General features: G+C 45.6%; 1 protein-coding gene across 3 annotated transcripts in view; it reads right to left on the minus strand.

Annotated features, from left to right (window-relative positions):
- Nucleotides 1-24,572, minus strand: part of WWP2 (WW domain containing E3 ubiquitin protein ligase 2) — a 187,296-nt gene that overhangs the window by 18,012 nt on the left and 144,712 nt on the right. For all 3 annotated transcript variants that reach the window (XM_017850810.1, XM_017850812.1, XM_017850813.1), the window contains 2 exons: nucleotides 15,511-15,600; nucleotides 6,236-6,410 (listed from right to left, as the gene is read on the minus strand). In XM_017850810.1, the coding sequence (XP_017706299.1) occupies nucleotides 6,236-6,410; nucleotides 15,511-15,600 (265 nt within the window). The remainder of the gene's footprint in view (nucleotides 1-6,235; nucleotides 6,411-15,510; nucleotides 15,601-24,572) is intronic.

A 24,572-nucleotide genomic window follows, 5' to 3' on the forward strand; every position in this document is an offset into this window, starting at 1 on the left:
GGAAGCTCACCTCGATTTAGGATCCCTTATCATTGATCTCGAGCTGTGCCTAAAATTCTCCATCGCAAATCATATTGAATCATTACTGAAAAAAAGCTCCCGAATTCACAGAAGTCATGTGGGCGTGTGTCTGTGTGTTGGGGGGTTGGGGGAGATAGGGTACAGTATCTCATAAAATCCAACTCTGTTTTGTAGTTAACACGTTAAAAACATTTGGCAACAGAGGCATGGGAACAAATGTGAAAACACACGTACTCTACATCATGAAGCCAAAGGCACTTGGTAAGTGCTGAGCTAGAGCACTGACCTTGCAAAGAGGAAGGACTATAGAAAAGGTTATTTTAAAACATTACAAGAGGATGCATTTGGTGTAAAAGTGTTTGCTGCTTCAGGTCTTGTTTTGGAGTAAGTAGATCATCTGTAAAGTGTTCAGGGCTCTCATGGGAAATCGACAACCAGCTGTTACCAACCTGGCTTCCATGGGGGCACGGTCATCTTTTGCTTAATTCTACAAATCAACAGACCAAAAAGGTCCTTACTGACAGCATCCCTGACTAGCACTGAACTAGGATCAGAAAATACTGATCAGCCCTTTTCCGAATCCTTGCCTTTTAAAAAAAATCTCAGCCTTCATGCAACGTAGGCTCTTTTGTTAAAGTATTTTTTTAAAAATTTCCTTGGTATCCTGATTATTATTCTATCAGAACGCCCCCCGCACCCCTCCACCACACACACCTATAAGAATCAAGGAGAAGAGGAGGCAGATAGGAAAAGGAGAGACACCAGAGACTGATAAACACAAACAACACATATTAGGTTGGTGCAAAAGTAATTGTGGTTTTTTGCCATTAAGAGTCATGGCAGCTGGGTGCCATGGCGCAGGCCTGTAAACCTGGCACTTTGGGAGTCAGAGGCAGATGGATCACTTGAGGTCAGGAGTTCAAGACCAGCCTGGCCAACATGGGGAAACCCATGTTTTAGTCTCTACTAAAAATACAAAAATTAGCCAGGCATAGTGGCAGGCACCTATAATCCCAGCTACTCAGGAGGCTGAGGCAGGAGAATCGTTTGAACCCGGGAGGCAGAGGTTGCAGCGAGCTGAGATCACGCCACTGCACTCTAACCTGGGTGACAGGGCGAGACCCTGTCTCAAAAAAAAAAAAAAAAAAAAAAGGAGTCATAGCAAAAACCACAATTACTTTTGCACCAACGTGATAAAATCAGAATCAATGGGAGCTGATCCTCACAACAATTTACTTCTTATTATTAAATTGAAGTACTTGATGATTTTGGATACGTCTTCCCTCGGGCACACAGTACAAGTTGAAAAAGAAAGAAAGCCAGAAGGGAGGAAGTGAACAAGGAGAAATGAAAAATAAAACTATGCATCATGGCCAGAAAACCGAAAGCCAAAAACCCCACATCTCCAATGAACCAACCGGCTACCCCTCCTCTTCTACCACATTCCCCTAAAATGAGAGATGTCAAGGTGTTACGTGGAGCAGAAAAGGATGTAGATTGGGGAAAGCAGGACTCTGTAGCCAGAAGGGAGATCCTGGACGTTCTCTATCACTAGGAACAGAAAAGAACACTGGAATCCTCTTCCCGCGTAATGGTCCCTGGGTTGGGAGATCTGGGGTGCAGGCCATGAGCCAGAGCGCTCATGAGAGTTCAAGTCCCTTGGGAACTAAGCACAAAGTTCCAGTAATATTTTAAGATACAAACTCAGAAATAAAGAATGGCTAGCAAATACAGCTGAGGGTAAGAAAGGTCTGGGAAGGGCATAAAGGTTGCAGCGTGGAAGGCGGGCTTTTTTTTTTTTTTTTTTTTTTAAGGATGCACCAGACGGACACAGAACAAAATCCAGGTGCTTGAGAATTCAATGCAAGGGGCTCTCCGCAGAGTAAGAAACAAGTTGTCTGTTTCTCAATAATGGACTCCACTCCCTAAGAGTCACAAAATAATCTGTTTCTTTTCCTTTTTTTTTTTTTTTTGAGATGGAGTCTCACTCTGTTGCCCAGGCTGGAGTGCAGTGGTGCGATCTCAGCTTGCTGCAACCTCTGCCTCCTGGGTTCAAGCGATTCTCCTGCCTCAGCCTCCCAAGTAGCTGGGACTACAGGTGCCCACCACCACGCCCAGCTAACTTTTGTATTTTTAGTAGAGACAGGGTTTCACCACGTTGGCCAGGATGGTGTCGAACTCCCGACCTCAAGTGATTCGCCTGCCTCAGCCTCCCAAAGTGCTGGGATTACAGGCGTGAGCCACCGTGCCCGGTCAAAATAATCTGTTTCAATACTGCAGAGAGAGATGCCCCGGAAGTTGCTGGCCATGTGATGGTCCCATCACAACAGCACAATGTGCAAGGCTGTGCCGGGCATCTTCAGTGGGTCCTAGCAGGAAAACGACACAAGAGGGCAAAAGGAAACTGCAAGGGTGAAACAAGCAAACGAAAAGATACATGATGATCATGGGCAACATTAGCACATTCGTGAGTTGGGAAAGGGAAACATGGCAGAAAAACTAAGAACCAGAATTTAGAGGAACTGGAATAGGTGTGTGTTGAGGCAGACAGCAGGAAGGAATTACAGGAGACTGCAATCTGGGATTCCCTTGATTTCCATTTTGAACTCTATTTCATGGTCTCTGCAGTACAGCAAAGAAGAACAAGGTCTCAGTTGAAGCTCAGCAAGAGGAGGAGGGGAGGCCGCTAGTCTAGTATTGGATCTTAAGCCTTCCGAGTCAAACTCTGGGCCTAAGCCAAACCCCAAAATAACTATATGAAAGCAACCCTTCTTACTTGTAACCAGGACATGGCACCATAGCAAACAAGAGGAGAAAACCAACACCAGAGGGGGAGGAAAATCAACAGAGAGACATTGAAAGCAGACCAAAGAAAGATTCCTGCCACATTTTTCAATATGAGTCTTGTTTCATGGAGAAAAGGTAACCACCACCTCCATGCAGAACCCTCCCACATCCCCAGCGAGGCTGAGAAAACCATTTTAGAGTATTCAGAAAGAACAATTTTTTAGTATTCAGTTTTTACTTCTAGGGAACCCTCCAAGTCAAAGTTCTACCTCTAAAAACCCAGAATAACGCTGCTAAGAGAGGCAGGCAAAAGGAAGGAAGACTCCAAAAGACCAGGCAGATGTGAGCTCCAGAATCTGGGAACCTCCCCTTTCACACACCAACATCTTGATCAACCTACAGAACCTAATTGGTGGCTATTAAGGGGAAAAAAAAATTGCTTTAATGCATCTATTTTATTCATTCATTTATTGAGGCAGGATCTTACTGTCATCCAGGCTGGAGTGCAGTGGCACGATCATAGGTCACTGCAGCCTCAGACTCCTGGGCTCAAGCGATCCTCCCACCCACCAGTCTTCCGAGTTGCTGGGATTACAAGTGTGCATCACAATACTCAGTTCAATTTTTTTTTTTTTTTTTAATGAGAAAAGTTGGATAATCAGGCAGACAAAAACCATGTGAAACTCCTAAAATATGTCCTTGTCTCTAAGTCAAAGGACAGATAGGTCAAAGAAGAAAGATGCCCCAGACCCTCCCAGTTTTGCAGCCACGGCCACCCAAGAAAATGGCAGGCAAAATCTTTGGGGCCCAGCTCAAAAGGAGCAATCACTGAAATGTGGTGAAAGACGAGATTCCATCCAACTCTGAAACATGCCAGAATTGGATGTCAGGCATGTGTGGCAGGCATGGGTGGGAAGCCTGGCCCAAGAAAGTGTGCAGTGCTGCACTGGGCTAGACAGCGGGGCCCTGGCTGGAGACGGGCATGACCATCAACCCTGGAGGCAACTTACTAAGACAAACACCACACTTTCTGCTCACCCCTGCTAAGGAAACTGAGGCCCTCCATGGTTTCCTCCCTGTATGATGAGCAATCCGTCCCCACAGACAGAACTAACCAAGGGAGATGCTACAGTGACTTATGGCTGATGATCAAAAGTCAGGGATCTATTGGCTGGGTGCGGTGACTCACACTTGTAATCCCAGCACTTTGGGAGGCCAAGGCAGGTGGATCGCCTGAGCCCAGGAGTTCAAGACCAGCCTGGGCAACATGGCAAAACCCCATCTCTACCAAAAATACGAAAAATTAGCCAGGTGTAGTGGTGCATGCCTGTAGTCCCGGCTACCTCAGGGGGCTGAGGTGGGAGGATCGCTTCAGCCCAGGAGGTCAAGGCTGCAATAAACATGATCGTGCCACTGCATTCCAGCCTGGATGACACAGAATGAGACCTTGTCTCAAAAAAAAAAAAAAAATGTCAGGGGCCCAGCTCAAAACATTTCCAGCCTGGAATGCACCATCATACCCTGTGTTAGTTCTGCTATAGATCCCAACCTTCACACCTAAAGTGCTCTGAGAAAAGACACTCCGCCAACTTGGCAGTCCCACATCTCCCTACCAAAGAGGCTGTGCGGCTGGGCTTCCCCAAATCCAGGTCACTGTGGACCCTCTAATGGGATGGAGACTCCAGCAGGTGGAACTGGGAGGGTTCCCAAAGGGACACAGTATGGGAGACTGTTCAGGCAGTTAGTTTGAAACCAGAGCATCCAGAATTCTGGACTAGAAAATTTAAATGTGGGCCGGGCGTGGTGGCTCACACCTGTAATCCCAGCACTTTGGGAGGCTGAGGTGGGAGGATTACCTGAGGTCAGGAGTTTGAGACCAGCCTGACCAACATGGTGAAACCCCATCTCTACTAAAAATACAAAAAATTAGCGAGGCATGGTGGTGTGCACCTGTAATCCCAGCTACTTGGGAGGCTGAGGCAGCAGAATCACTTGAACCTAGGAGGTGGAGGTTGCAGTGAGCTGAGATTGTGCCACTGCACTCCAGCTTAGGCAACAAGAGCGAAACTCCGTCTAGAAAAGAAAAGAAAGGAAAAGAGAGAGAAGAGAGGAGAGGGGAGGGGAGGGCAGAGGAGGGGAGGGCAGGGGAGGGGAGGGGAAAATTTAAATGTTGACGGAAATGGTGGCTCATGCTTGTAATCCCAGTACTTTGGGAGGCTGAGGAGGGCAGGTCACTTGAGGTCAGGAGTTCAAGACCAGCCTGGCCAACATGGTAAAACCCCCATCTCCACTAAAACTACAAAAATTAGCCAGGTGTAGTGGCGGGCACCTGTAATCCCAGCTACTTGGGAGGCTGGGGCAGGAGAATCGCTTGAACCTGGGAGACAAAAGTTGCAGTGAGCTGAGACTGTGCCACTGCACTCCAGTCTGGGCAACAGAGCAAGACTCCATCTCAAAAAAAAAACAAAAAAGAAAAAATAAAAAGAAAAGAAAATTTAAATTTACTCTTTAGGTAATGACCACAAAAGGTTTTGAGCCAGTAAATGGATGCAATGACAGTAACATGTGAAGACTGCTCTGGAGGAAATAGGCCAGATGGACTGGAAGAGAGAGAAGGTCAATGGAGAGAACAACTTAGAGGCTGCTCTAGCAATTCAGATGGGAAGGGGCAGAAGATGATCAAGAATCAGATAGGAGGCTCAGCTAGACTAAAGATAAACTTTTTCTGCAAAGGGTCAGACAGTAGGCTTAGGCTACTTTAGGATTTCTGAGTTATACAGTCTTTATTGTGATACTCAACTCTACCGCTGTACCACGAAAGCAGCCACCATTAATATGTAAACTGCTGGGTGTTCTTATGTTTCAAGAAACTTAAATTAACAAAATGAAGTGGCAGGCCAGCTTGGCCCATGGACTATTATTTGCCAATCCCTGATCTAGATGAGCCCAAGGATCTTTCATCCTTGAGAATCTGTCAGATAATAAAGATCTAACAAAAAACAGTAGCAGTTTGTTTGTTTGTTTGTTTTAAGAGACGGGGTCTCACTATGTTACCTGGTAATTGCTTTGATCTGGGAAGGTGAGGGATGGGAGAAGTTAAAGCTGACCTTCAGGGTACAAGTCAGGGAAAATGGACTTGAATGAAGGGTGCAGAAATGAAAGCCGGTCTTGGAAGAAAGATGGGGAACTCAGTTTTAGACATGTTGATTTCTTAAACACAGAGGCTAGACACGGAGCTGCTGAGTGAGGAACGCTGGAATTTGAGGAATTTCACTGTGATGAGTAAAATCTCCAGGGGCAGAGCGCTGACGTTGCCAGACGCTGTTTTCCCTGCTCACCAAGCAGGTCAACAGAGAACGTGGTGAGGCTGCACATGTGCAAGTGCAGGGAGACACCCCCACCTCAGGCCAAGCGCCTGCCCTCTCACCTGGTAGAGGAATCTTTGGCTGAAGTGCTGCATGGCCCCCTGGAGCTGATTCCGCTGCGACTGCCACTGCTCATAGTTGCGCACGTACTCCGCGGTCGGAGGCTGCCAGGTGGTGGTCCTAGTATTGTGATCCACATAGTAAAACCTGCCTCGGGGATCTGTGCGTTTTTCCCAGCTGGAAACAGGAACCTCAGAATGAATATAATGACGACCCCACACCCATCCCCCAACTCTAGAAAAGTCTCAGGATGCCTAGCACAGCCGGGCAGGCCCTGTCACAGAGGCTGCTGGGGCTTAGCTGGCGATAGCAGACATCTGTGGTTGCCTCCGCAGCACCCAATCCCTCCTTGCCATTAGCTCTCAATTTCTAATTTGGGGATGCATGTGGTTCTGGGGAAGCTGACTCTGTTCCCAACCTCAGAGCTGCATGGTTGCCTGGACCAGAAGTGCACATGTGATGTATGCTGAGCCAGCCACAGCCAATCTCAGGACTTCTGCTAGCAAATCTAGGAAAACTAACAGTTGTTCATCTTTTCTGAATATGACTGAGTAAGCCTGCGGTCCTGGGGGCCACTGGCTACTATTTAGGACCCAGAGACAATAGGAAGTTGACCCAGTGGATGGTGGAGCAGAAAAATGGGAGAAACGCCAATTCCTTGGTGATATTGTTGAGTAGCCCAAGCTTCGCTTGGAATCAGGATATCTAGAATTTTCCGTTACATGAGCCAATACATTGCCTTCATTATTTAAGCCAACTTTGATAACAACTTTTGTTACCTGCAACTGAAACTCTCCTGATATAAGGTGCCAATGAAAACATGTTGTACGGTCTTTGGTTTTGTTTTGTTTTGAAACAGAGTCTCACTGTTTATATTTTTAGTGGAGATGGAGTTTCACCATGAGACTGGTCTTGAACTCCTGGACTCAAACGATCCTCCCACCTCAGCCTCCCAAAGTGCTGAGATTACAGGCGTGAGCCACTGCACCTGGCCTCAATGATTATTTTTTTTTTTAACTCAAGGCCTCCCTAAAAATGGTTTTCCCTCAAGTGGTTCCTAGGACCCACAGTCAGTTCCCAGGTTTTGTCTGGATTCTGCCTGCTGGAGTGCCTCACCTTCATGACTGGCTGTCACCCTCCATTCAATTGAATGCCACAGCTCTCTCCCCACACCCAGGTCTTTCCTCAGTTTCCTCGTGTCAGTTCTCCTCCCAGGGATGAAACCAGGCCAACATCATTCCCACTGCTATCAGTCAATCACTCAGCCTGACTACTGCTTTTTCACTGTCTCCCTGCCCCTGGCTTTCCATTTTCCATTCCTATGTCCAGATCTGTATCACCTCACCCCTGGACTACTGCACCTACCCTGGAATTAACCTCCCCACTCCATCCAGCCTATAAACAGCCATCAGAGTAACCCACTAGACTGAGCCCTTGGGTCATACTCACTCCTGCTCAAAAACTTCAATTGACCAGCCAAGCAACAGAGGGAGGACCCCATCTCTACAAAAATATATATATATATTTTTTTTTTTTTTTTTTCCTTTTTTAACAAAATATTTTTTAAAAATTAGCTGGGGGTGGTGGGAGTGTTTGCCCTTGGTCCCAGCTACTTGGGCGGTCTGAGGCGGGAGGACTGCTTGAAGCCCTGGAAGGTCAAGGCCTACAGGAACTATGTTATGCTGCATGCACTCCAGCCTGGGCAACAGAGTGAAGATCCTTCCTCAAAACAACAACAACAACAACAACACTTCAATTGACTCTCCACTGCCCTATGAGTCAAAATCCTTAGTAAGTACGCAAGACTCCACCAAAAATCTGGAACCTTCCTACTTTTCTCGTAATTTGATCTACCCCATGCGCTGCGATGCCCAGCTAAAGGCCATGGCTCACTCGCAGATCACTTCCCAGGCCTTAACGCAATCCTCCACCCTCAGTCTCCTGAGGTAGCTGCCACAGGAATGCACCACCCACACTCAACTAGTTTTTTTTTAAAAAAATGGTTGTAGACATGGGAGTCTCCCCGTGCCTGCTACAGGCTAGTCCCTCAAACTCCTGGGCTCAAGCAATCCTCTCGCCTCAGCCTCCCAAAGTGCCTGGGATTACAGGTGTGACCCGCCTCTGATCCTGGCCCGAAGCCATAATGTAATTATTAGTTTTGGAAACCACAAACACGGACTGCAGAGAATACAATGAAAATACCACCGTTCTCTTGCCCATTGCTGACTCCGTCCCCAAGGACACCACTATTCAACTTTCAAATTGCTTCTACTAGTATATGTGTACATCTGTCGTCTCTAAATAACATGTCTATTTCATTGCTTTTTGTCTTTCTTTAATACACAGGGCCACTATTTCCCCAAACTGACTTTGAACTGCTGGGGCTTGGAGCTATCCTCCCAGCCTCAGCTTCCTGGAGTAAGCTGCAGTAAGTCTCAGGGTGCACCACCAAGCCTGGGCTCATGGATTTGATTTCTTGTTTTTGTTTTGTTTTGTTTTGGTTTTTTTTGGCCCTATTTGCTATCCGGCTTATGGACTTTTCCACTACCAAGATGAGGAATGAAGGAATGTAGATATTGTATTCCATCCCTCAGCTATTCCTCCCCTCGTCCCCTCAGTATGGAAAAATCACCCATTAAATCAATATTCAGGGTTTGGATTATGAAATGAGTAGAATCACTGTAAGCTCATACCCTTTCCTTACTCTGATAACAACTTTTTTGTCTTTTTTTCTCGGAGGTACAGAATGATCCTTCGTTGCCTTCCTGTGTGGTTTTCAAGAACCTATCACTGATGCATCCCCAGATTCTCCAGACGGGACAGGTGCCCTGCAGTCGGCCTTCCTCTCTCCGGCACATCTCTCCCTTATCTGACGTTGGACAGCTGTGTTTCCACCTTACACCTGCCTCTGTGTCCTTGACCTGACTCGCCTTCCTTCTCCTCCTCCTGGGAGATTCGACAGGCCTTGGGGTTAACGTTCCCTGTGTCTCGCATCCCAATTCATTCTTCTTTCTTTGGCTTCCTGGTGGGATTTGGGTGGATAAATCATCTGGAGTAGCTTCAGACCAACCGCATTCATCAAGGTTAATTTTTTGAAGCCGCAGAATGTCTGAAGATGCCCTTTATTTCTACTCTCACATTCAAATGTTAAAATAACTCAAAGTGATTCTAGACAAGGAATCAATTTTCTTTTTTGTTTGAAAAGGGTCTTGCTCTGTTGCCAGGCTGGAATGCAATGGCATGATCATAGCTCTACTGCAGGCCTTGAGCCTCCAGTTCAGTGATCCCTCCCACCTCAAGCTCCAAATAGCTAGGACTACAAGCACACACCACCATGCTGGGCTAATTTTTTTTTTTTTTTTTTTTTTTTTTTGAGCGAGTCTCGCTCTGTCCGCCCGGACTGGAGTGCAGTGGCCAGATCTCAGCTCACTGCAACCTCCGCCTCCCGGTTTACGCCATTCCTTCCTGCCTCAGCCTCCGAGGTAGCTGGGACTACAGCGGCCCGCCACCTCGCCCGTAGTTTTTGTATTTTGTAGTAGAGACGGGGTTCCACCGTGTAGCCAGGATGGTCCTCGATCTCTGACCTCGTGATCCGCCCGTCTTTGGCCTCCCAAAGTGCTGGGATTACAGGCTACGAGCCACTCGCGCCCAGCCAATTCTTTTGTTTTCGAAAAGACAGTTCTCACTATGTTGCCCAGGCTGGTCTTGAACTGCTGGACTCAAACAATCCTTCTGCCTTGGCCTCCCAAAGTGCTGGGATTAGACGTTTGAGCCACTGCACCCAGCAGGAAATCATTTTCCATCGGAGTTGTGAAGGTCCTGCTCTACAGCTGTTGAGAAGAAGGATGGCACTCTTGGTTCCTGACCCTTTCTAGGTACTCTGTTTTTTCCCTCTGGAAGTTCTGAGGCTGTCTCTTGACACTTGGAAATTCAATCAGATGAGCCTTGGGGTGAGTCTTTTTTTATCCTCTGGGCTAGGCATGTGGTGAGCTGTTTGAATCTGGATACTTGAGTCCTGGCAATTTTCTTTTCTAATCATTTCCTATTGCCTGTTTCTCTGTTCTTTCTTGTTATTCAGCAAGTTCTTGCTAAAGAACTATTCTTCAGATGTTGAATGCCTTGGTCACATCTTCTCATCTTCTTATCTCCAAATTTTTTTTTTCTTTTTTTTTTTGAGACAGAGTCTCACTCTGTCACCCCAGGCTGGAGTGCAATGGCGTCATCTTGGCTCACTGCAACTTCCGCCTCCTGGGTTCAAGCGATTCTCCTGCCTAAGCCTCCCGAGTAGCTGGGATTACAGGCATGCACCACCACGCCTGGCACATTTTTTGTATTTTTGGTAGAGATGGGGTTTTACCATGTTGGCCAGGCTGGTCTCGAACTTCTGACCTCAGGTGACCCACCTGCCTCGCTCTCCCAAAGTGCTGGGATTACAGGCATGAGCCACCGTGCCTGGCCCAAATTTATCTTTCAACAATTCTACTGAATTTTTCATTTCTGTTGTCATATATATTAATTTCTAAAAGCTCTTGCTATTCTGCCTGGTCCATTTCATGGCCTCCTGCTCTTGTTGCACAGATGCTATTATTTCCTTCCAAATCTTTGAGGATATCAATTATAATTTGATTTTCCTTTCCAAAGTTGTTTTTCAGCTTCCTATACTCTTTTCACCAAGTCTCTTTTTTTCTGTCTGCTAATCTTTGGCTGTTTGGTCACATTTATTTTTATTTATTATTATCATTTTTTGAGACAGGGTCTTGCTCCGTCACCCAGGCTGGAGTGCAGTGGCACAATCACGGCTCACTGCAGCCTCAACCTTCCAGGCCCAAGTGATTCTCCCACCTCAGCCTCCCAAGTAGCTGGGAACACAGGCGCGCATCACCACACTCAGCTAATTTAAAATTTTTTTTGTTTTGGCCAGGCATGGTGGCTCACGTCTGTAATCCCAGCACTGTGGGAGGCTGAAACAGGTGGCTCACCTGATGTCAGGAGTTCGAGACCAGCCAACTGGCCAGGCCAACATGGTGAAACCCCATCTCTACTAATCTCTACTGAAAAAAAAAAAATTGCAAAAATTAGCTGGGCATGGTGGCATGTGCCTATAACCCCAACTACTTAGGAGGCTGAGGCAGGAGAATCACTTGAACCTGGGAGGTGGAGGTTGCAGTGAGCCAAGATTGTGCCACTGCACTCCAGTCTGGGCAACAAGAGCAAAAATTCTGTCTCAAAAAAAAAATTATTATTTTCTTTTTCGTAGAGACTGGTTCTCCCTATGTTGCCTATGCTAGTCTCGAACTCCTGGACTCGAGTGTTCCTCCCGCCTTGGCTTCTGGAAGTTCTACTATTACAGGTGTGAGCCACCACGCCCAGCTGTGTTCAGTCACATTTAACAGTGAGCCACTAAAACACTGACTAAGTTCTGTATCCTCAGCTGGGGGCCACAGACTATAGAGTGACCAGGAAGAGTCTCAGCTATTTCACTAGAAGGTTCCCAAATATCACAATCTACGTTTCTTTCTCTTAGACTGACCACTTTCCCCAGCAAAAACAAACAAAACTACCCTCCAATTTTCAGCCTGGGGAATGGAGATACCATCTGCATTTAATCTCGTTTCTGAGTTCATCCCGGCCTTCAGCTATAGTTTGTGTCCTCAGACCTGGTCCTCCCGCTCTCTCTGCAGCTTCTCAATGTCAGAGGCAGGCATGAGGCTGTGTGTGTGTGTGTGTGTGTGTGTGTGAATCTAACTCCCTGCACAAACTTCCAACTTATCTTCCCACTGATCTCAAACCAATGAGGTTTTTGTTTGTTTGTTTGTTTGAGATGGAGTCTCGCTCTGTCGCCCAGGCTGTAGTGCAGTGGTGCAATCTCAGCTCACTGCAACCTCCACCTCTCGGGTTCAAGCAATTCTCCTGCCTCAGCCTCCCAAGTAGCTGGGACTACAGGTGTGTGCCACCATGCCTGGCTAATCTTTTTGTATTTTTAGCAGAGATGGGGTTTCACCGTGTTAGCCAGGATGGTCTCAATCTCCTGACCTCGTGATCCACCCGCCTCGGCCTCCCAAAGTGCTGGGATTACAGGCGTGAGCCACCGTGCCCAGCCAAGGTTTTAATCTCATTCCACACACATCCTTGGTGCCTCTAAACGCTGAGGCTTTCCAGGGCCCCATGGTGCAAATCAGCCAGCTTCTTGGTGGATTCCTCATCCTGCAGGTGTGGGTTTCAGTTCTCTTGGCTCTGCCATTTATCTACCAGAAACTAAACTTTGATTAACATCTCCCATATGCTGTTTCTCCTCCTCCATTCCTTTACGGTTGAAGGTTTATGCCTTTTTAATACCTTTATCACTATTTTAGTGGGTTTTCAGGAAGAACAGAAATGAACACATGTTCAAGCCACATGTTTAACTAGAAGTGCTCTGCTGTGGTGAATTTCTTCTTCTAAGCAGCACGACTGCACTCTTTATTTCAGTTGAAATATTGTGCAGAACAGTGACTGGAGGCCCAGTCAGCCCTTCCACCCACTTTGGCTCCAGTGGGCATCTTCCCCAAACCTCAGAGCCCCTCCGGGCACACTCTGAGCATCTTTACTTCATAAAACCCTTCCACTCCAGCATAACCGCCCCATGCATCCTTCCCCAAACATATCCTTTCCATTCCCACATGCAGGCAGCCACCTTCACTGTCCCCCCAACCTGGATCATCTTCCTGCAAGAGTTGGAGCCACTTCCCTCTGTGAGGCCTCCTCAATCCTGCTGTTTCGCAGTGATCACTCTTTGCTTACCTCTGGTCTGAGCATTGCTTAAGAGTGACTGATGAGCAAATGGTTGCATTCACCCTGAGCTACTAGGTCCAATACTTATTGCTCCTGGATAGAAAGACCCATTCTCATACGAGTTTCCTGTGGGTTTCCTATACAGGGATGGCCATGATAAAGTGAATTGTTGGTTCAATCTTGCTCCCCGGGGACTAGGTCTGTAGAGATCATGGCTCCATCTGTAGTTTCAAAATTGTTTTCATCATGGTTAATACTTCCCTGGAGGCAGGACTTCTGCCATTAATGAGAAATGAAAGCTTAAGCATTCATTCTGTTCTCTCTGGATCCCCTGTGATTACAGAGCAGAAATGAGAGCTAGAGGATCAAAGTTCTTGATCTAAAACTCAGGAAGAACTAATAAGCTATGCAGGGTGTACAGGTGAGCCATCTCCCAGGAAAACACGAAAACTACCCTGGAAATAAGACAGCTTGATTAGTAGTATCCCACCTCAACACCTGGAGGACAGCAAGTCCCCAGTCGTCCTTAGAAGATATCACTGAATATCTTTACTTAAATTCCATGCAAATGCTCATTGGGTCAAGGCCTACGTCCCTCCTAGACCAGTGAGGTTAAGAAGAAGCCACAGTAGGCTGGGCGCGGTGTCTCACGCCTGTAATCCTAGCACTTTGGGAGGCCAAGGCAGGCGAATCATAAGGTCAGGAGTTCAAGACCAGCCTGGTCAAAATGGTGAAACCCTGCCTCTACTAAAAATACAAAAAATCAGTTGGGCATAGTGGTGGGCGCCTGTAATCCCAGCTACTCAGGAGGCTGAGACAGGAGAATCACTTGAATCCAGGAGGTGGAGGTTGCAGTGAGCCGGAGACCGCACCACTGCACTCCAGCCTGGGCAACAGAGCGAGACTCCGTCTAAAAAAAAAAAAAAGCCACAGTACACAGAGCTCCTGCTGTTTTAAAGTGCATGTTATAAAGTACACAAAGTACAAGTGTGTAATACATACTGTTAAAGTCAGTGTTTAATTTGTGACACAATTATAGAAAGTCAAATATTGACTGGGTATTTGATAATATAAACAAAATACCGCTAATGATATTGGAGCTTTACTTTTAATACAAGAATATGTTTTAGAAATATATACTGAAATACGGAAAAATGATGTGTTTGTGTTTGTGTTTGGGAGTTGCTTCAGAATTACCTAGATCAGGGCGTGGGGGATGGGTGGAGGGTAACAGATCAGGAGCTAGCAAATTTTTTCTATAAAGGGCCACACAAAGTAATTATTTTAGGATTTGCAAGCCATAGAGTCTGCTGCAATTACTCAACTCTGCCAATGAAGTACAAAAGCAGCCAAAAACAATAAGTCAACAAATATGTGTGGCTGTGTTCCAATAAAACCTTATTTACAAGAACAGTCAGAGGGCTGGCTTTTGCCCACAGGCCGTCATAGTGTGCCGACTAGTTTGTACAGGTGAAACAAAACCCGCTAGGAGTTGATAATTTTTGAAGCTAAATGCTGAGTATGTGGGGGTTTGTAATATTATTCTCTCTATATCTATTTGAAATTTTCCATAATAATAAGAACATTTTCATAATTTTCATAACAAAACGCTCAACCTGTTTTTATTTTTTATTCTTATTTATTTATTTATTTAATTTGAGAAGTCCATGTTTAACTTTGGTAACTTATTTGACTTCAAGTCAAAGTGGAAAACAGAGTGAGCACTGATGATGACAGGTTATGAGTTTCATCCTCCAGGAGGTACAGAAAAAAGGAAAACTCAAGCATTCTACTGGAAAACTGGAGCTAAAAGCAGCCCATCCATGGAGAATTATGGGACCAGAAGATGAGGTGGGATGTGTGTGGCACACTCCTGACAGCTGAACCAAACAAGCCACGTGGGCTCTCCTGAGAGTCCCCACTTCCGACAGCCTTTCCCTCCACAAACTCAGGGCAGGGGGAAGTATGTATATTTTATACAGGAGCGCTTCATGGCTACTTTACTGGGAGGTAATTCTTTCTTGAAGCAGAATACATTCCCTTTTGAAAGCTCTCGGGACCAGGAGACACATGTGGAAAGAACTTTCTGTCCCTGGCAGACAGGGAACCAAATCCCTTCTCCTTGAACTTGGACAGTCTTCCCTGTCTTGGAAGCCTCTCTCATCCTTTGGTTTTGGATAACTTGGCGGCATTCTCACAAAGCCCTGCCGAATGAGAAGCACTCTGCCTTTAGGGACAGGCTGGGCACAGGGTACGGTGAAACGCATCAACGTTCTATCTTGGCCTCCCATGCGCCTTTTGTTTCCCAGAGATCCTCTAATAATTCTAATATGTCCTAAGACATGGGAGCAATATTAAGGCAAGTGGATAGGAAAAGCAATCAAGTGACCCAGAATAAACGTCACTGTGCTATGCTACCTCTGCAGAAAGGGACCATTTCAAGAAGCCATTGGGTGACTCATGGTGTCAGTTCGAGAGTCTCAGGTCTTCTCAGGTGATGACTTACCCCGGAGGAAGGGGCCGCTCCCAGGTGGTGGTCTTGGTATTGTGGTCAACATAATAGACGCGTCCATTGGGCAGCTCTCGCTGTTCCCATCTGAAAAATAAAGTCAAGGGTAGCATGAGACACACAGTGGAAAGGCATAGGCCCCTGTTAGAAAGGAAGACCCTCACCACTCATGTGGCTAATTTACAGGAAGCATCAAAGATGACATGTGAGGCTGACTCAATGGTGAAGCCCGTTCCTGCGTGGCTGAGGGTGCCAGCCAGAAGTGCTTCTTGAAGAAACTATAATAGCTCCCCTGTATGGAATCAATGGACCAGCATCCACTATAGATCACTCTAAATTTCCCTAAATGACCCGTAGGAATATATATTCCATGGATTTTTTTTAAAAAATTAGCATTTCTCCACCATTTCACAATCAAAGGTCCCTTTGGAAACATGATGAAAGCTGAGGACCCTTTCCCTTCAACATGCACTTATGACAAAAATTTGTATTGCAATTTCTGGGTTTTACAGACCCCTCCAAAAGATCATCTATAGGCCCTCCAGCCTTTTTCGTCTACCCAACCTGTTAAAGTCACAGATTCTTTTTTTTTTTTTTTTTTTTTTTGGTTTTTTTTTGAGATGGAGGCTCGCTCTGTCACCCAGGCTGGAGTGCAGTGGCCGGATCTCAGCTCACTGCAAGCTCCGCCTCCCGGGTTTACGCCATTCTCCTGCCTCAGCCTCCCGAGTAGCTGGGACTACAGGTGCCCGCCACCTTGCCCGGCTAGTTTTTTGTATTTTTTAGCAGAGACGGGGTTTCACTGGGTTAGCCAGGATGGTCTCAATCTCCTGACCTTGTGATCCACCCAAAAATTAAAAAATAAAAATAGTTGGGCATGGTGATGTGTGCCTGTAGTCCCAGTTACTTGGGAGATTGAGGTGGGAGGATTGCTTGAGCCTGGGAGGTGGAGGCTGCAGTAAGCTGAGATTGCACCACTGCACTTCAAGATTCTTTATTTTTTCAATGAGACAGGGTCTCACTCTGTTGCCCAGGCTGAAGTGCAGTGGTGCAATCTCAGCTCACTGCAGCCTCCACCTCCCAGGCTCAAGCAATCCTCCCACCTCAATCTCCCAAGTAGCTGGGAATACAGGCACACATCACCGTGCCCAGCTATTTTTATTTTTTAATTTTTGATAGAGACGGGTCTCACCATGTTGCCAAGGCTGGTCTGGAACTCCTGAGCTCAAGCAGAAGATCCGCCCACCTTGGCCTCCCAAAGTGCTGGGATTATAGGAGTGAGCCACCGCACCCAGCTTAAAGTCAGGTTCTATGACTACCCCGTTCTCCGAGCATCATATATATTCATGCTCACATCTATTTTTGTAATACAGGATTCATTTACAGAGTATCTTAAAAGAGATCTGGGTGAATACAGAAACACAACATATTGTTATTTTATACTGCTCCACCTATGAAGTCAAGTCTGTTTGTAAGCTAATATAAGCTCAAGGTGCTGAGGGTGGCTCATCTGCACTACTGAAAGAATGCCGAAGTAGCAGGTGATTCAGAGATAATACACAAGCCTGATCAACACAAAATACAGCCAAGGACCACACATTCCCCACACTCCTGTTATTTGCATGAAGTCTGACAATAACTCTACTTCCCCAGAACATAGTAACCTATATATAAAGGATGTAAAAATGTATTTATATAATGCTTACCACTTTCTCAAGGATATTAATGGTACTGCAGGCCTTTATGTTTTACACTGAATTTATTTACTTCTACTTTTGGGTACTGTCTAGGAGAAATTGACCTTTTCTGGGAAGCTACTACAGTCAGTTCTGCTGTAATGCTTGTTTTAAAAATGCAAATCTGTTCCAATGCTATTGATACAGAGAAGCGGACAATGTGAGCATAATGGGAATTCTGTTTGCTTATGCATGATTTTGTCTGTGAGAAACACTAATGAACACAGAAAACTTCCCCCAGCTAAACCGAGTGCCACAAGAATATACAAAACCCACAGGTATCTAGCAGCCTCCTCAGTTTACAGTGTATTAATAGGTTATACCATCAACATCTGGAGTTACAACTGCCATCTGATTTCAGATAGCCCTCCATGCACCAGTTCACAGTAATACTCACAAGCTCCAACTTCTGACACCTGCTTCCACAAGCAAACTTCAGGTCTTCTCAAGAGAAAATGCCATATTTACTGTAGTGTTATCTATTTCATAATCATTTAACATGTGTAAAACTGCTATCATTATTAGGTTCCTATTTTTTTTAATGTGTCACTGACAAACTTTTTTAGCATTACGTCCTACTCATTTTTCCCCATAAGCCCTGTGGTTTTATCCTCTTAACATATTTTCTTTTATTTTTTTAAAGACAGAGTCTTGCTCTGTTGCCCAAGCTGGAGTGTGGTGGTGTGATCATAGTTCACTGCAGCCTCTGATTCTTGGGTTCAAGTGATACCTCTGCCTCAGCCCCCCAAGTAGCTAGGGAAACAAGTGCGTGCCACCAGGCCTAGCTAATCTTTTTATTTTGTAGACATGGGGTCTTGCTTTGCCCAGGCTGGCCTTGAACTTTTGGGCTCAAATAATCCTCCCACTTCAGCCTCTCAAAGTGCTAGTATCACAAACCAACGTGCCTAGCCCTTCTGTGTTTTAACTGCATAATTTTGCATCACGTGGCGACTTTTAGGGGCACATATGTTAGAGCAGAGCTAACTGTATATGAACAAAAGTGTCCTAACTTCTACTATTAAGCCTGATGTGTCTACACTGATAGGTATCACCTATACTTAATGCTATTTCTCATTAAAACTGGGATGTCTGGTTAGTGGACTGCACTGATCAGCCCCTCAGAAGCTAGTCCAGAAACAGATACATAAGGCCAGGCGCAGTAGCTCACGCCTGTAATCCCAGCACTTTGGGAGGCTGAAGTAGGCGGATCATGAGGTCAGGAGATGGAGATCATCCTGGCTAACATGGTGAAACCCCATCTCTACTAAAAATATAAAAAAATTAGCCGGGCGTGGTGGTGGGCGCCTGTAGTCCCAGCTACTCGGGAGGCTGAGGCAGAAGAATGGCGTGAACCTGGGAGGCAGAGCTTGCAGTGAGCCGAGATCGTGCCACTGCACTCCAGCCTGGGAGACAGAGCAAGACTCTGTCTCAAAAAAAAAAAAAAAAAAAAAAAAAAAAAAAAAAAAAAAAGAGAGAAACAGATACATAAGGTTTTCAAGGTAAGGAAGAAGCAGAGGAGGCACCATCACCACTGAGAATCTACCACGAGCTACAGGCTTACACCATGTATGCTATCCTTGCCTCCATCCTTTAAGGTGGAATTATCATCACCACTGATGAAACTGAGGCTCAGAGAAACTATGTAACTCTTCAATGGGATTCAAACTCAGCTCTGCCCCCCAAGCCCGTGAATTTCACCATGCTTTGCAGAAAGGAAGAACGGGAAGAAAAGGAAGATGAACTGAAATTTATAGGGGCTCTTCTACATGGCCACCATGTGCCAGATGCCTTCCCAATGCTGATCTCAAAGTGAGCAGCTTTCCTAGCACTGGCATCGAGGTAGGATCAAAATGACTAGGGAGGAATTACACAGGCTCAGTAGGCCCTTCTCTAGATGCTTGAGACCAGAAGTGTTTCAGATTTTGGACTTTTGTTTTCAGATTTTGGAACATCTGCAGAATACATACCAGCTGAACATCCCTAATCTGAAAACCTGAAATCCTAAATTCTCCACTGAGTATTTCCTTTAGGCATCATGTCAGAACTCAAAAAGTTCTGGATTTGGGGGCATTTCAGCACAGGAATGCTCAACCTGTAATGGGTCCATAGTCTTCATTTCTAGGTTCCATTTTAATCACAACCCTCTGCTCAGATCTGATTTTCTGGACAAAGGTACACATTTTGCACCACTACGAGGCCTGGCCCCAAGAACAGTGAGATCTGGAGGTTCTACATACCCCCCAAAGTGGACAACTCTTGGTCAAGGACCAGAGCCCTACTGTTTAAAGACAAACATTAGACAAAATAAATTTAGTCAAGTTTATTTAAGAATGATCCATGAACTGGGCAGCACTCAGAACCAGGAGAGGTTCAAAGAGCACTGCCAAGCAGTCTTTAGAGGCAAGTCTTTAGAGGCTGAACATGGAAGCAAGGTAGATAAATCATCTAAATGACTATAGCTGGGCATCTGCCTTAATTGGGCATGGTCTGATCAGCCACCTGCCTGTGACTGGCTGAAACCCAGCTATTTGTTACAAAAAACATACACTCCTAATTTGGGTTTTGGTTGGTTCACGTAGTAAGTTAGGTTGTAGTTTGCTATGTAAGAACTTGACGTACAGAGCCGCAGGCTAATGGCCTCTTGCTCACTTATTTAACATGGCAAACACCATTAAATAGCACCTAGGGATGTTTTCTCTCCTGGGCATTCTTGCTCAAGGCTCTGACTGATGAGAATCCTGGGAATTTGACCCAGATGCCCTGGTTCCTCCCACTGCAAAAGGGAGACTTTCATATTCCCTTTAGTATTTTACCAAAAGGGCAGGATCTGGCAAAAGTGGTCAGATGAAAATGCACACTAGGGCCAGGTACAGTGGCTCATGCCTGCAGTACCAGCACTTTGAGAGGCTGAGGCAGGAGGATCACTTGAAGCCAGGAGTTTGGGACCAGCTTGGGCAACATAGCAAGATCCCATCTCTATAAAAAAATGTTTTAAAATAGGCAGATGTGCTTGCATATACCTGTAATCATACCTACTCAAGAGACTGAGGCAGAAGGATCACCTGAGCCCAGGAGTTGGAGGCTGCAGTGAGCCATGATCACACCACTGCACTCCAGCCTAGGCAACAGACCCCAACTCAAAAAAAAAGAAAGAAAGAAAATATGCACTAGGAATAGTCAAAGATCTTCTCCCTCTGAATGCCCTTCTGATTTAAAGACAAAGGAGTAACAACATTGCCAGCTCAAGAGGCTGGTGTTCCATCTGCGGGGATTTGGCAGGGCCTTCTAGCACAGAAGGCAGCCGACATACTGTAGCTTCACAGCAATTCTCCAAATACCTTCTGTCTGCTCAGTAACAGAGGAGCAAATCTGATACCCTCTTTATTCATCTGAATTTGGAAATGAAGAAAGTCCTGAGAAAGATATTTGGCTTAAGGGTAAGTATTAAAAAATGAAAGCGCTGAGCGCCAATGGCAGCAAGCCTCTCTTTTATAACATCTGCTCCTAATGCGATTTAAGTAGCTGAGAACTCTCCAGCACTCCCTAAGAATTTAGCTGCATCCTTCCCTTCCTTGAAAACAGTTCTTTGGGCAGTTTTGTGGCACAAAAGCCCTAATACTAGTATGCTCATTTTTCAGTCACTATTTGGAAAACTCTAATATTTGAGGGGCTGCCCCTTTTATTAAAGACAAAATATCTGTTAGAGTAGCAACTGCAGTTTAAAAACAAAACTTAAACACATTTTCTTTATTCTTTTTTCTTTTTTTTTTTTTTGAGATGGATTCTTGCTCTGTCGCCAGGCTGGAGTGCAATGGCGCAATCTTGGCTCACTACAACCTCTACCTCCGGGGTTCAAGCGATTCCCCTGCCTCAGCCTCCTGAGTGGCTGGGAGGTATGTGCCACACCTGGCTAATTTTTTTGTATTTTAGTAGAGATGGAGTTTTACCATGTTGGCCAGGATGGTCTTGATCTCCTGACCTTGTGATCTGCTCACCTCAGCCTCCCAAAGTGCTGGGATTACAGGTGTGAGCCACCGCGCCCAGCCATTTTTCTCTATTCAAAAAATTATTTTAACTTCCATATTATCAGCAGTCTCCACTTTTGACATCTTTTATGTTCATTTGAGACAAGGAGAGAAACATTGATTGATTACGCTTTGGCTAATGTTTTAATATGAAGGTAGGGTAACGCTTCAAATTCCATGAAATAAATGTCTGTAATTGACAGTGGTATTCCCACACACTGCCAGAAATGAAATCAGTGCTGAGTCCTCTTTCCTTATATTCAACAGTTTCAGCAGCTCTTCAGAGGACACAGACCCAGATGAGGCCCACCCTTCCATCTTTGATCGCAGCTGATGCTGGAAATGAAAGTCTCTCTTTCAGGGACTATTATTGTCCCACAAAGCTCAATGTCCTTCTATGAACCCCCTCAACTGGCTTAGCGAGAAGAATAGTTACCAGAGGAACAAGAGCTTTCTTCCATCACTTTTTTTGGTATCTACATTTTTCCCTTTTGCAACTGGACCCCTGCTCAGATTAAATGTCCCTGTGGGTCCTCCCTGATCCACGACCTGACCTTCCTCCCTTTCTCACAGAACCTCACTCCTCCCTCACCCGCACGGCTATTCATAATTCACACAAATCTCTCCCCTTCATTCACGCAGCACAGTCAGTGGATTCTATCACTAACCAGACGAGCCTCCTGATTCCTGTTCCTCCTCAGTGGCCACTGACCCACATAGATGGAGCCTCCCTCCAACTGTCTTGGTTTGGTCCCCCCATGCCAAGAAAGTGACACTGGTATCAATTTTTCATCAGCACATCCCTGTCAGAGGTTACATTTCTGTCCCTTATAAGCAACTCCTTCACACTGAGATTAAAAGGCTTTTCAATCAAACTACCCATGGGTCTCAACACTGCATCTTGGTCACGTGGGTCATCTCCTGTCCCCCTCAATAGCTTCCATTGATGCTCTCAGGAACAGTGTTCAAAGCACCAAGCTTGTTTTAAGTCCCTACCCAACACATTGCTCCTTGGCCTTCAATGAGTAACATTCGGTTGGATCATGGACTAACGAGGTCTTTGTACTTCAAAGTACTTTAAAAGCAGTCTCCAACTGTAATTAATCTTAGGTACTTTTTCTTTTCCCTAAATTACCTTTGCTCTGATGGATGTTAGCTGCCTTTGCTTCAGTTGTATATGAACCATGTTCCACCCCCATGTCCCAATCCACTCACAACTGCCATCTTAACAGGTTAAAGGCTAAATATCTCCATCTAATTATTAGAACGACATCAACATCTCTCTCATGTTACCGGAAAGGAAATTGTCTGGTCTTCTGAACCACATTTTCCTGTCAAAGGTTTCCTATATGTCTTCAGGAAATTAATGCTCAATTACCCATTGTTACAGTATGTGATCAGCCATTCTGATCACCATATTTCTTGGTCAGACTCACTAAGAGAATCACCATTTCACCAAGAATAGGATTAAGCTAAAAGGGATTAAAGCTGGGCAAAGAGTTCAAGTGAATATTAGAGAAATTCTCTATTTATTTATTTATTTAGAGGCAAAGTCTCGTTCTGTCACCCAGGCTGGAGTGCAGTGGTGCAATCTTGACTCATTGTAACCTCTACCTCCCAGGTTCAAGTGATTCTCCTGCCTCAGGCTCCCAAGTAGCTGGGATTACAGGGACTTGCCACCACACCTGGCTAATAGAAATTCTCTTCAAATGGCCCTTATAGATTGATATACCAAAATGCTCCAAATTTCAGTCTTGGTAAGAGCATTATCAGCTTGTATTATTCATTAATTTGCTTACTTTTCATTGACACAGTCACTGGGTATTATTAGTAAAGCTAACTCAATCAAAATCCACTCTCACAATTAGAAAATAAGACCACATGAAACTCCGTCTCTACTAAAAACACAAACAAATTAGCCGGGTGTGGGGACACACGCCTTGTAGTCCCAGTTACTCAGGAGGCTGAAGCAGGAGAATGGCATGAACCCAGGAGGCGGAGCTTGCAGTGAGCCGAGATCACACCACTGCACTCCAGACTGGGCGACAGAGCGAGACTCCATCTCAAAAAAAAAGAAATTAAGACCACATGGGAACCCTTTCACACCCTAAAGAAAAGATGTCTTGCTGGTTACTTAGACAAAAATTAAACTTAGGAAGAATACACTGGAAGTACTCGAGTATTCTTTAAGCTCCCTCTTCAGAAGTTCAACTCCCCACAGGCAAAAGCTACATAAAATCACATTTTCTTTTTTTTTTTTTGAGACGGACTCTCGCTCTGTCGCCCAGGCTGCAGTGCAGTGACCGGATCTCGGCTCACTGCAAGCTCTGCCTCCCGGGTTTACGCCATTCTCCTGCCTCAGCCTCCCGAGTAGCTAGGACTACAGGCGCTCGCCACCTCGCCCGGCTAGTTTTCTTTGTATTTTAGTAGAGACGGGGTTTCACCGTGTTAGCCAGGATGGTCTCGATCTCCTGACCTCATGATCCGCCCGTCTCGGCCTCCCAAAGTGCTGGGATTACAGGCTTGAGCCACCGCGCCCGGCCATAAAATCACATGTTCTTATTCTATGCTCCTATAATAAATGTTTCTGAGCCAAGTCCTATTCTTCCCCCAAGCTTTCGCCACTTCCGGGGAGAACCATAAGATGTATTTCTTCTGTAGGGATGTTTTCAGGCTGTTTTATGAGTCAGAAATCTGTCTGCAATGGAACATACCTCCTGTGCACTGTGTTTAGTGCTTCAGTAGGTCCTTTGTAAACTGGGTGGGAAATGTGTTAAACTCAGTCCTTCCCCGAAGGACCCTTCCTGAAATAAGGAACTAGCCTTAAAATCTAAGCACACTAACCTTTTAATAACTCAACAACCAGCACTTTATGCCTTCCAAACACAGGATGGCATGGGAGCAGCTACCAAAGCTCCTGAATTAACTCTTTCTTCCTATCTTTTTTATCTTGCCAAAACTCCTCCATAAAGGCTGGCAACACTGGCCAGGCACAGTGACTCACGCCTGTAATCCCAGCACTTTGGGAGGCCGAGGCGGGCAAATCACCTGAGGTCAATGGTTTGAGACCACCCTGGTCAACATGGTGAAACCCTGTCTCTACTAAAAATACAAAAAATTAGCCAGACAAGGTGACACGCACCTGTAGTCCCAGCTACTCAGGAGGCTGAGGCAGGAGAATCGCTTGAGTCAAGGAGGTGGAGGTTGCAGTGAGCTGAGATTGCACCACTGCACTCCAGCCTGGGTGACAGAGCAAGACTCCACCTCAAAGAAAAAAAAAAAAAAAGTTGGCAACATTAAA

This window comes from Rhinopithecus bieti, unplaced genomic scaffold (genome assembly GCF_001698545.2).
Source record: "Rhinopithecus bieti isolate Rb0 unplaced genomic scaffold, ASM169854v2 scaffold_32081, whole genome shotgun sequence".
Classification (NCBI taxonomy): domain Eukaryota; kingdom Metazoa; phylum Chordata; class Mammalia; order Primates; family Cercopithecidae; genus Rhinopithecus; species Rhinopithecus bieti.